This window comes from Artibeus jamaicensis, unplaced genomic scaffold (assembly GCF_021234435.1).
Source record: "Artibeus jamaicensis isolate MK-2021 breed Jamaican fruit bat unplaced genomic scaffold, CSHL_Jam_final contig_490, whole genome shotgun sequence".
Taxonomy (NCBI): Eukaryota; Metazoa; Chordata; class Mammalia; order Chiroptera; family Phyllostomidae; genus Artibeus; species Artibeus jamaicensis.
The window spans coordinates 3,384,889-3,398,378 of NW_026521861.1; the positions used below are offsets into that span (position 1 = coordinate 3,384,889).

At 47.4% G+C, this 13,490-nt stretch overlaps 1 protein-coding gene across 8 annotated transcripts in view; it reads right to left on the minus strand.

Annotated features, from left to right (window-relative positions):
- Positions 1–2,018: 2,018 nt before the first annotated feature.
- Positions 2,019–13,490, minus strand: part of STN1 (STN1 subunit of CST complex) — a 47,396-nt gene continuing 35,924 nt past the window's right edge. For 3 of the 8 annotated variants that reach the window (XM_037159428.2, XM_037159426.2, XM_037159427.2), the window contains exons 10-11: positions 10,218–10,339; positions 2,022–4,663 (exon numbers count right to left, since the gene is read on the minus strand). In XM_037159428.2, coding sequence (XP_037015323.2) covers positions 4,319–4,663; positions 10,218–10,339 — 467 coding nt within the window. In that variant the 3' untranslated portion in view covers positions 2,022–4,318. Of the gene's footprint in view, positions 4,664–4,782; positions 10,340–13,490 lie in introns of those variants that run through there. The other 5 variants (XM_037159431.2, XM_037159430.2, XM_053668498.1 and 2 more) reach the window with 5 other exon arrangements.

Sequence of the window (13,490 nt, forward strand, 5' to 3'; positions counted from 1 at the left end):
TGGTTTTTACATTAAATCTCTAGATTTTTTCCACTTAAAAAAAGATTTTATTTATTTACTTTTAGACAGAGGGGAAGGGAGGGAGGAAGAGAGGGAGAGAAACTTCAATGTGCGGTTGCCTCTCACACACCCCCTACTGGGGACCTGGCCTGCAACCCAGGCATGTGCCCTGACTGGGAATCGAACAGGCAATCCTTTGGTTCCCAGGCTGGTGCTCAATCCACTGAGCCACAGCAGCCAGTGCTAGATTTTTCAACTCTGAAATGTTGGCAACTCCATCAGTTGGTCTTTGAAATGTGAGGCGAAGGTGCCCCCGAGGCCCTGAACGTGTTCCTGATCTGCAGCTTGTTTTGGGAGTGTCCCTGCATAGAAATTCAGCAAGCTATGTGATTAAGACTCGTACACTTTACCATTTGTGGGTTACGCCACAACAAAGAAATCTGCATGGGAATGATGATACACATTCCTTCGAGGGACTTGTTACCTGTAGGGGCAGAGGCGGGACAGGAATGGGGTCGGCTTCACCTGAATCCCTAACATTGCTTCTTTAAAGACATAAACCTAAAACAAACACAGGAAAACAGTAACAGCTGTCTCCTCTCAGTGGAATCTAGGTTTTCTGCTTCATTATTTTTTATGTTTTAAATATTTTATAGACATCTTTAATATTTAAACACACACGCACACAGAGCCTGAGAATACACACGCCGCATGGGCCAAAGCCAGCCCCTCGGAGGTTACTAACCCCGTCTCTCGGTCTCCCTCTGGGACTGTACTGCCGGTAGGTAGAACTGTTCGCTGTCCCTACCCAGCTCTTCTGCATATCTGAGTAAACCCCTGCTCCCTCTTTCACCAGGGGTGTGATATCCCCCCTTACACTCAGCCCAGGGTCCCATATGACCTTTACCACCCATCAGGCAGGCCTTTCTCAGTGCAGCCTCAGTACGATGTATACATGTAATGTGTATACATCAATCCAAATTTGAAGATACTCTTAATGGCTTTGCAGTGTAGAGTTACCAGAAAATTCCCTTCTCTGATTCTGAGAGCAATATAGCCTAGTGGTCAGTCTCAGTGGGAACAAACTTGGCTCTTCCAGTTACTGGCTGCATGCCCTTGGGCAAGTCAGTCTCAGCCTCTCTCTCTCCATCCGTAAAGCGGGAGTAATAATAGTGCCACCTATTTGGATTTATATGAACATTTAAGTCTGCTGAGTGACTGATATGTAACTGTTCAATAATCATGAGCTATTACTAAGCACTTCATATCAGTGTGATTTTCCTTTCAAGACCTTTCTTACATCAGGGTTTAAGTCCCAGGCCACAGCATCACTAAACTGATGGCTTCAAAAACGCATGGGAGTATTTTCAACTCCAATTCCCGTAGCAAAGGGGGTCCAATGCTGTTCCATGGGGCAGAGGCAGTTGAAGCTCAACTTCCTGCCTTCAAGGAATGATCTGTTTCTGTCCTCCAGTAGACCCCAAACTGCTACTCTGAAGGGGAAGGAGAATGGTAGATACAGCTCCAGGCTGGTTCCATTAAGCCCTGCCTCAAACACCAGGCGCAGGGCTCGGCCACTCCCTCTGGGCGGTGGAGGTGGCCAGGCAGCCTGGCTTGTCATGGGCCAGGTGCTGTTTGGGGCTGTAGCCCAAGGCAATCCCCTCAGGAACGGCACCCTGCTAGAAGCTCCGTAGCCCAAAAAGGGCTTTCATGGTGACTGATGAAGCTGTAAGGGACACACACACATCCCAGAAAATCGAGTCTCTAAAAGACTATGATTTCAGCTACTTTTCAGTTGGTGTTTCTTTGCCTTTTAAGCCACAAGCATTAAGTTTCTCTGTTCAAAATTCCAATTCCCCCAGTGGGGCCCCTTTCTCTGGTAAATCACTATTGGTGCCAGGAGTGGGGGAGAGGCGCTAACTGTCCCCTCCGCCCTTGCACTTCAGGAGATGCACTCCTTCAGCATTGCTGCTGACGGTGGTTCAGAAGGCCCACCCCTCCCAAGTCGGAGCCCCGCCTCCATTAGTCTGCATCGCCTGTGGCACTGACCTGGTTCTGCTGGCCGAACCCGGGCATTACCCCAGCCCTTCCCTGTACCTGGGTAACCCACCTCTCCGTTCTGTTTCATGAGTGTCTGACATCGGGCTCCCTGCCATGCTCGCAGGGTCAGCCCGCACTGCCTTTCCCGGCCACCTGCAGAAGACGACCTGCCCCTGAACTTGCTCTCATGCGGGGCCCAGGCCGCCTTTCCGAAAGGTACGTCTGATGCCAGCTCTCAGTTTGACTTCCTCTAACGCTGCGCCTCCCCCGCCACACTCTGTGTCCCGACTACATGTCCCCAGTTTGGCCAGGATTCTGAGATGTCAAGGAAAGCCCAAAATCTGGGAGTTTTATGTGAATTCCCACAATGCTTTCTGTTTGTTTATTTTCAGAGTTATTACATTTTACACAGTAAAACAATGATAAACCTTGTAATAAATCTCCCACCCATTCCTGGCCCCAATTCCCGACCTGAAAAGGCTGACTGGTTGCTGGTTCCTTCTGTAGCCTTCCAGACACAGGCAGACATTCACACCAATCCCTCTTTATTTGACAGAATTAATTAATTAATTTTTAGAGAGGGAGAGGGAGAGAATCATCAATGTGAAAAAGAAACATCAATTGGTTGCCTTTTGCATTCACCTCGACTGGGGACCAAACCCGCAACCTAGGCATGTCCCCGACCAAACCGGCGACCTTTTGCTTTGTGGAACGATGCCCAGCAGAGCCACACTGGTCAGGGGGTAGCCAATTTTTTTTGTGTTGGTATACATTTTGAAAACTCTGAGGGCCAAACATGACACATTGGCACCCATGGGCTACACGTCATGTAGGTTTGACTGAAAGCTCCCTGAAGACAGGGGTGGTGCTTTGCCTTAGCACCCGCCTCTGCACCTGGCATGATGTTTTGCACACAGCTGGCACTCAATAATGTACACTGCTCTTCCACTGACACAGTCATTAAGCACCACGTTGTGTCTCCTGCTAGACACAGACTTCCAGGTGAACTGTGACATGAGCAACCTCCGACCTTCAAACTTTCTGCTTTGAAACAGCCAGGGACAGGTGGGCTCGGTTAAGTCTCCAGCCCTTTGGAAACATAACCAGAACACTGCTGTCTGTAGGTTCAGAATCTGCCCACCTCCCATCTTTCCCAGTTATCTGGATCTACAGCCAATGGACAGAAATGGCAGATCGCTCCGTTCCGGGGCTCGCTGGGACCCGGCGTCTGCTTGTGCGGACGGCCCAGCCCGGGACAGAGTGCTGACACCAGCGTTCCCGAGCCAGCTGTCATTCCCAGGAGCCGTGTTTCCACTTCTCGCCCTCCACCCGGTCAAGGCAAGCCTGGACGGGACCGAAGCCACAGGACAGGCGGCCTGCTGACTCTGCCCCAGGCGCTGGGCTGGGCTGGCTGTTGGCTGAGTGAGGCCTCTGCAAGCTTCTTCCTGTTGGAAGAAGGCTCATCGCTCGGGTGGTGCGGGGCCTCTCCTAAGTTCGATTCTTTTGCTCCCTTGCCTGTGTTCACAGGTCGCCTCTGGCCAATCAGCACGTACGATGCTTGTGAGACAGGGTGATATTTTCAGTTCTCGACAAGGTGGACCCCACTGAAGAAACACAACAAACTCTTCCGCAGAGCCTCCCCCTCCCCCTGAGGCGATTTCCAGTGGATTCCTGGAATCCACTGGATGTGATGCAGGCGGCTTTCAGAGGTTTCACGGGCAATGTCTCTGGAACTGTGCTGTCATGCCACCCTCTGCTCTCCCACTAGAGAGAATATTCTGGAACACAATGAGACCTTGTTCTAAGACTCATGCTGAATTTAGTTTGAGTGTCGTGTGATAGATTCTTACTCCCCAAACTCAGGTGGGAGAGATGGGTCAGATTCCTTTTTGTTTTTCCCCCTCAAAGTCACCTCAGGCCTGGAGGCCTTGCCTCCTGGGCTGGCAGGGAAACATTGCTGACAGCGGGCGGGCCCGGCAGCTCTCCCCTTCTCTGGGAACGTGTGACAGTCTGGGACAGTGATTTTAACCCTTTTTCACCGCATGGCACATGTAAACTAATTACTAAAATTCTCTGGCACATCCAAAAATACACTTTTTGCCAATCTGACAAATAGGTATTATTTCGATGTATTCACACCAGCAATTATGTTGTATTGGCCGTTGTCATTTTTTATTTGACAATCGGGAGAGCCAGGTCAGTGCAACTGCCTGCTGGTCGGGTCGTGCAGGTTTTAAAGTCTTGTGACACACCAGCAGAAAATCGCCAGGCTAGGAGGTTACGTGGTGCCTGGGAAATGGGACAAGACCACTCTTCTCCTGAGACCAAGTCTTGCTGACATCCCCAGCATGTCCGTCCCTTCAGAGGAGACTCGAGGAAGCTTCCGTTCCACGCTTGGGAATCCGGACTGAGGGTGGGAATTCTCTGCAGGAGCCCTGCCGACCCGCTGCCTGCTGCCTGCTGCAGGCACCGCAGGGAACATTCCGGTCTGCAGTGCCTGGGGTCCACTGTCCCCGCTCCCTCCCAGGCTCCAGGCTTCCAGAAGATAGAAGCCAGCTTGTCTTCCCTGACAACTTCTGCCTTGGGCCCACAAAACAAATGTCCCTGAGGCAAGGCTGACTTTCTGTTTGAAAAGAAGAAATAAAATACAGGAAAAACAAACCTCATGCTAATAGCTCAGTATATTATCCTGCCACCCAATTTATAATTAAATAATCATTCACAATTCAGTACATCACACAATTCAGGACTTTCCACAATTTAATCATTTCACACATCGCAGCTTATGAGACAGACGTTATTGTGGCTTTGCTGGAGCTCACATTAGCTCTAAAGTGGCTAAACGTGGAAAGATACTTTGTCTTCACTCCTGCTTTCTTTCCTCCATTCACTGATTATCTTTGGGAAAAAAATAACCCTTTTCGCAGAGGAAGCAATTTCTAGCCAAGCACATTATCGAAAGGGGTGTTGCCCAGTCCCTAACAGTACCAAACCCAATCAATAATGAGAATGCAAGCACAGCCTCAATATAATTAGGCTATGTTGATTAAAGTGGAAACAGCGATAAGAGCAGCTGTTACTAAAACTATCTTCTCCACTTAAGCACTTTCTTACAAGTCACCTGTTTTTCACATGACTCTGACTGGGGACAGAGTCACTGAACCAGAGCTGAGTGACATCTGGTTCATGACAGGTCTGAGGGATTGGTTTTATTTTCATGTATTGTTAGAATATCTGCACACACACGTAACCACCTGAAGTTTCAGACTGGGAACCCTGAGATTCAGCTTCTTCATGATGTTTACCCCCACTGTGTACCACCTAAGACCGCAGCAGCCTGCCTCTGGGCCGGTTCTGTAGCTGATACCCCTGCTAGAACATGTGGCCCTGGCTGCCCTTGGCCTCTGCTGCCAGCAATGTCTGATGTCCAGATGAGAACTACGTCTGTATAAAGGTTGCCCATAACGAACTGATGGGCTCAACACCACTCATACCTAAAGAAATATAAATGCAAATAAAACCCTGAAATTGTTCTTACCCATCAGATGGACAGTGATCAGAGCTCTCAATGATACAAGGTGCGGGTGAGCTTGAGGACAAAGGGCAGACTTACAAATCAGTGACAGGAGTATGAAATGGACCAGTCTTTGCAGGGGGTAACCTGTCAACGTCTATTCAAATTTTTAAATGCTCATGCTTTCTCCTACCAGTTGCACTGCTAGAAATTTATCACAGAAATATATTCACAGACACATGCCAAGAAAAGAAAACTGTACAAAAATGTACAAATCCTGCAGAATTGGTCACCACAACAACAAACTGGAAACCAATGACATGTTTCTCAATAAGGGTCTAGTTAAAAATGTGAAGGAGTTCAGTGGGTTTGATTTACTCACAGAGTTTTTCAAACACCACCACGATCTAATTCTGCAACATTTCTGTTACCCCAAAAAGACCCCATATACCAGTCACTCACCTTCTTCCCCCAGGCCACCACCACCACCAATCTATTTTTTTTGTCTCTGTAGATTCCAGACATTTCATATAAATGGAACCATGCAATACATTGTCCCTTGTATCCGGCTTCTTTCACTTAGCGCACTGGTTTCAAGGTGCATTAGCACTTCATTCCTTTTTGTGGCTGAATAATGTTCCATCGTAGGGATACACCACATCTGTTTTAATACATTCACCAGCTGATGGCCATTTGGGTCACTTCCACTTTTTGGTGGTTTACAGCAGTATTAGAAATAATACAGCAGTATTAGAAATAATACTGCTGTAATCAGGCATGCACAAGTTTTTGCACAGACATGTTTTCCAATTTCTTAATGTTCAAGTACTTATAAATCACCTACTGATAATATTAAGTGATACATAATAATTAAATGACATTGAGTAATAACGATACACAATTCAGATATTTCTTATTCATCACAGCAGGTTCCCTAAGAACAGCGACATGTTTCCTCGTGGTAACTCAGATGGAACACGGACACCCAAAGTGATAAAATGGCACTGCTTCAAACCCAGACTTTTGGCTCATTTACATAAACTTTCTACCAAATCAGTCTGAAGTAATGAGACACTACTTTACTGTCTCCACCTAAAAATGACTGGGGCTATGATGTGGCCTTTGAAACTCCTCTCTGCATGTTCCAAAATGAAAACCCATCATTTTCATTTGACGTGCAGGGAGGGACTCGAGTCTCTTCAGGGATGTGGAATTTGACCTAGTATTCTTGTGCATAGAAGCTTGGGTTGGGCTGTGACTTACCCTGTGTGGGTTTATCTAATAAAAGTCCAAAGAAAACAGGCTACCTTTGAAAAATAAATTCTGGATTACATAAAAACTCTCCTTTGCGGGGCTCTGGGCTCACACTCGAGCCTCCGCCAGCAGACCATCGTGCGAATAAAAACTGCTGCCGGGTCCTTCCTCCGCAGGGGCCGTTTCCCTGCAGAAGGGCCTTGCTCTTCTCCCAGCGCCCGCTGCAGGCTGCTGCGGCCTCATCGTGGCCTGTGAGTGTGCGCGTGGGCTTCACATAAATTTAATATGGAAACGAGATGCTTCTGTGGGGGTAGTGGCTATAGAGGCCACTTGTAGAGAAGAAACCACACTAATAAGAAAGTCTGGTTGTTTTCTCCAACGGAAAATGACCAGTTTGCTTGGTTTCGATCCTTGGCACCAAGACCTGGGTTCTTCATCACTGTGTAGACTTCTTCCCACTTGGCTTTCTCTCAGCCAGAGTCCTGGCACACCATCAGAAGGGAGAGTAATTAGAAAGAAGTGTTTTAGAGGGATGAGAAGCACTGGGAGCTTCCCAGATGGGGATAATCATGGATCTTCAAACAAACCCTTGGCCAGACGGTAGCATTTGTCTTCTTGCTCACATAAACTGGGTCAGTGTTCGCACCCCCCGAAACATGTGCGCACTGAGAGCAGAACGCCTGCTCAGTCTTCCTCCTCTGCAGAGGAGCCGTCTGGGGGCTCTTCGGTCACCTGGGAAGTGACCCGGCTGTGGCTGGCCCCGGAGGGTTTTCCAGGGACTTCCCTCATCTGTCAGTTACTATGTTGCTGTGGGATATAAGGTCCTCCTCATTCTTAGTTTGCTCGTGACTCAGGTAATGCGAGTGTGGGGTGGGGAGAACAGCTTTATTATTTTTGTGGCTCTTGCTAATTGTAAACATATCAAAGAATAGACATGTAGTTAAAAAGCACCCGACATCTCACCTTTCTGAGGCAACAAGTGTATCACTTTGGTGAACATTTCTAGTAATCTCTGTCTGGTGTGGTTGTGATTCATACAGCATTTCTAATATATTTATGAGCGTGTTCATTTATGTTCATCCAGAAGCTGACCCCGAGACAAGGGCTCGGAGGCGTATCAGACAGGAATGGGGAGCGGGGAAGGGCGGGGAAGGCAGCCAGTCACGGATGGCTGTGGTTAGCGGGTAGTGTGGTGCATGGAGCTAGTTCCCACAGAGGAACCCTGGGAAATGGTGTGAAACACGTGCCTCAGAGACAGACCATTTGAAGGGCAAGTGGAGGGCTCAGCGGGAAGTTGGAAGCAGGGGTCTGCAGTTCAGAAGGGTCCCGACTGGATGTAAATTACAGAATTTCTCAGCATATGGATGACTGGAGCCACGAGACTGGTTGAGACCTCCAGGAAGGCGAGCTAGACAGACACGTCTGGGGCTGAACCCAGAGCCTCAGGGAGACGGAGGGCTGCGCAGAGGCGGCTGAGCGAGAGCACTCGGAATGCGGTGTCAGAAAGCCCTTCTAGGAGCACGGACTGGTCACGTGGAAAAGAGGCGTGACTCCACCACCTGCCCGGGCACCTGTCTGTGGATGGATGGGGTCAGGACATCCTGCACATTCAACGATAACCTTGAAAATAATGTCTACCATTATTTTCAGATAATTGGCCAAAAGCCTCCGGGAACTTCAGGGCATTAAGGGGCACTATATTTAGTCATGTATGTACCCAGTGCAGGGAAATGTACTGATACCTCTGACCCAGTAAAAAAATATATAAATGTATACATGTGCGATATTTATACAGAGGTACATACAGAAACTCTCTATACAGATATATTAGACACATATGTACACATAGGCAGTTTTAGATCAGTAGTATTGTACTATATAAATGGATCTGTAACTTGATTTTCTTTCCACTAAAGTCTATTGGGAACAGTGCTCCATGGCAATAACGTCTGTCTGCTCCCATCATTTTAATGGCTGCGTAGTATTTCACTGTATACACATACTCTATCTTTTCCTATCCTTTCCCCAACACAGAACTCTGAAACATACAGCAGTGGGCATTTCGTGCACTCGTCCTTTCACACTCATGTGGCCATCCCCGTGGGATCAACGCTAGAAGTGGGGCTGCTATGTACAAGAGAAGTGTGCCCTTTTAACAGCCTCATCCAAGGCTGCTTCCTGGCAGCTCCAGTAACCTGAGATGTATTCAACATGGAACAGCCAATGCCTTCAGGGAAGAACCATGGGGGTATCACTCCAGGTAGACCCTCTTCTACACCACAGGGAGGACCCGGGGCAGCCATCTGGGTAATTGCTGATAGAAATAGGGCAGAGGTCTGGGTGAAGTCGGAAAAGCCTGTGACAGGAAGCCAGCCACCTGCCAGCACTAGCCGTCCGCCTGATGTGAGGAGCTGCAGCTGACTTCTGAGTGTGAAACCACTTCACCCCCACACACAGCAGAGCAAGTCCCCAGGTCTGCAGGCTCTGCTGCGGAGCTGCTAAGAGCTCGTCACATCAAGAGCAAACGCCGTGCACTGTAATTAGCTCCAAATCTTTCTCCACATTTGATTTTTGCTGGCTGGGTTTGTCACCTTGCTGTTGGAACAAGCCCTCTACATGCCTCAGATTTTTTCCCTTGACCTTGTCATTCGGAGCAGAGGTGTGACTCTATGACCTGTCTGCGCACGTACCAAGTCTGTGTGTGGAGACACCTTGTGACTCAGAAAAAAACACAAACCTAGAGCCATGCCTGGGACCCATTTACTGCCATCTCTGGGTGGGTCTGTAAAAGCACTGAACACAGAACTCATGAGGCACCGTGGGTGCCTGACCATTGGAAAGCGTATTTCCACGGCACTCATTCAGGGACAGTTAGCTTCCTATGCAGGGTTCTCAACTACTAAGCAGACAAACAAGAATATTTCTGGTAGTCTAACCTTTTAAAAAGTTTCAGGCCTGTGTGATCTGGTTGCATGCTCTTCAATCCCACATCCACGGGCTTTACCGTGTGATGTCCCTTCACCACGGGAGTCCCACCCACACACAGCGATTCAGCCACCAACACTGTCTCCGCCCACCCTTCCTGCTTCACCAAGGATGCTCAGTCCAGTGAGGAGGTCAAACGAGAGGGTTTTCTTGTATGTGTGGCTGAGATAATAGTCACTTTATCCCAAGAATACAGCAGGTAGAAGGCAGCCTACAGAATTTATGCCAAATTCCATTCCTCAAATGACCATATTTCATAGTTGATTATAAGATAACTGCCTCCCGACCTATGAGCCTCTGCATGATGTTTAAAACCAGGGCCTGGAAATGAACACCACTTGGTCCTTCTCGCTGGCCCGGCTCTGCCAGGGCTGCCTACAGCCCATCCTCAGAACGCTATGTAGTATTGCTCCATTGTGCTTACGATGTCACTCTGGTCCTCCAGGAACTCCAGCACCTGCTGTAGCACGGGCTCACTCAGGCCCGGGTTGACGCTCAGGCGGGCGCAGGCCAAGATGTGCCGGAAGTGGCAGCCCTTCTCCATGTCTGCAGGAAAAAGCAGCTGGCTCAGCTTGGACATACCCACCAGACCCTCCTACTCCTCTCCCTCTGAATCAAAGGCCTCTTGGGATCTCCTGAATCAGAACCTGCACCTTAATAAGATCTGCAGATGATTCTTATGCAAACTAAAGTCAGAGATGCACTGGTCTAGGTTATCAGGAAAAAGCAAAACAAAACACCCTGATCTCCGTCCAGTCTATGGACCCACTGCTCAGGGGCTCAACTTTCAAGGATTCCCAGTCAATATATCCATAACCTAATATATTTTTAGTGCTCAATAACATTTTTGTTCCTACACCATTACACGTGTAAGTGTATAAGTACAGTGCATTTTGTGCGGAACCCCTAGTTCCCCAGGTGGGACCACACCCAAATGAGAGCAGAGCCTGTTTACAGCAGCCTCCCTCTCCTGAGCCCCGACTGAGGGGACTGCCTTGGGGGCGGGGCTCCCAGCTCTGCTCTGCTTCACTCCTCTCGGCACAGGCTTCCAAAAGGTCTGCTTCTGATAGTTGTGTTCTAGGAGCTTCTTACCCTCTCTCTCTGCCCCAAACGAAGACTACTGGGTGTGCAGGCGTCAAAGCTCAGGAGAAGTAACCCCTCTGCTGGTTGAAACCAGTCAGTGAGCTAGAGCAGTGGTGTGCAGCTCGGGCTGTGACCAGCAGAGGGTCTAGAGTCAGCTGAGTGGGTTGTGATTAGCATTCTCTCTCTAACCAGACTGAAGGGGAAAATTACAGGATGCACTACATCACAGGCAGGATGAGTCTTATTTTGTGAAACCATTTCTAAATACATATCATTTATATCTATCTATTGCATTATGATTCTGTAATTTATTGGGTCTGGATGTAAAACGCATTTGTAACTCCGAGTCAAAGCCGCACCACATTACCAAAATCAAACTCTCCCCGGTTTTCACCACATGGCCCCGTGACAGAGCCAGGCTCGGCCTCTCACGTTCCACAGAGTCACTGGCCGTCTTCAGATGACAGTGTTTTAAGCTCTGGGAAGGTGCACAAAGAGGTATCATGGTGTTGGGCAAAGCATGGTGGATCCTTGTGGCTTTGGGCAAGTCATAGAACCTTCAAGCTTCAGTTTTCTCACCTATGGAGAGGGAGGCTGGGGAGGGGGGTGGAGGCTCCTGTGTAATCCTCCCCAGCTCAAAGGGTAGGAGACCACTGCGGCCTGGGCTAACAAGGACTTGCTCAATTCTGACCTCTAGTGGCTCCGTCAACTCATTATTCTTCCTAGTTTGGGGTTACTGTTGGAAAACTTGCTAACCTCCACTTGTCTCCACATTTCCAGTCTGTTTTCTTCAGCATTCATTTGATCAAGATTTCCTGAACACCTACTATGTGTATATTATTTTTAAAAAGGAGGGGGAAGCAGATGAAGAGTTCAGATGGAGAGCTGACTATTCAAGTCCTGGCTCTTTGGGGCAAAGTGGCTCACATCTCTTGTTTCCTCATCTGTAAAATGGAAACAAAATCACCTACTTCACCAGTGATCATGTGGATTTAAGGAGACCTGTGCTGGGTGCTTCTTGCATGGGGAATGACTATGATTCTATTGTCATAGTCATAACCTGGGAAGATGCTCGTAACCTAGCCCCTGCTGTCAAGACGCATCAAGTCTTCCCAAAGGCCTTACACTACGCCTTCAGAAAGGCCAGTCTGCTAAGAGGTGTCTGGTAAAGTGACCTTTCGGTTACACAGAGAGAGGGCCTGGTCTTAGTTCTTCCTTAAATGTTTGGTAGAAATCACCAGTGAAGCCACCAGGTCCAGGGTTTCCTCTGCTGGGAGATTTTAAATGACCAATTCAGTTTTCCTCCAAGTTACAGATCCATTCAGATTTTCTATTTCTTCATAATTTAGTTTTGGTGGGTTTTATGTTTCTTCATCTGGCACACATTTGTTCACAGTATTCTCTTATAATTCTTTTTATTTCTGTAGAATCACTACTAATGTCTTCATTTTTCTGATTTTAGTGATTTGAGTCTTCTCTATTTCTTAGTCCATCTACCCAAAGGTTTGGCAAATTTGGTGACCTTTTCAGAGAACCAACTTTTGGTGTCAAAGATTTTCTCAATTGTTTTTCCATTCTCTACTTCACTACTTTTCTTTGCTCTAATCATTATTTCCTTCCTTCCGATTGCTCTGGGTTTCGTTTTTTCCTCCTTTGTCTAGTTCCTTAAATCACAGTTAGGTTGCTGAGACCCTTCTTGTTTTCCAATGGTTTTAGCTGTGACGTTCCCCTTAGCACCTCTTCCGCTGTGTTCCATGTTTTGGTATGTTGTGTTTTTGTCTTCTTCTTTTTTTTTTTTTAAGATTTTATTTATTTATCTTTAGAGGGGAAGGGAAGGAGAGAGGGAGAGAAACATCAATGTACGGTTGCCTTTCATGCGTCCCCTGCTGGGAACTGGCCTGCAGGGAACCTGCCTGCAACCCTGGTATGTGCCCTGACTGGGAATCGAACCGCGATTGTCTGGTTCGCAGGCCCGCGCTCAATCCACTGAGCTACACCAGCCAGGGCTGTGTTTTTGTTTTCGATCATCTCTAACTATTTTCTAATTTCCCTGTGATTTCTTCTTTGATCTATTAACTGTTTAAGAGTGTTATTTAGTTTCCACTGACTTGTGTGAATTTTCCAGCTTTCCTTCTATTACTGACTTCTAACTTCGTCCCATTGTGGTCAGAGAAATACTTTGTATGATGTCTACCTTTTCAAATCCACTGAGACTCAATTAGTGTCCTAACGAATGGTCTATCCTGAAAATGTCCTGTATGCACTTGAGAAGACTGTGCATTCTGTTTGTCAGATAGAATTTCACAGTTGATCTACTGTGAAAATTTCTCCATTTCCTCCTTTATCTTTTCTGATTGTTCTATCCATTACAGAGTGGGGCACTGAACTACCGTAGAATTGTATTTCTCCCTTCAACTGTGTCAGTTTTTGCTCCATAAATCTTGATGGTGTGTCATTAGGCACACAAATATTTATAATTCTATCTTCTTGGTATATCGACTCTTTCATTGATGTACAATGTACTTGTTTCTTGTAATCTTTTATGCCTTAAAACTCCCAAGTCTATTTTGTCTAATATCAGTATGTTTTACCTAACTACTTTATTTCATCCAAT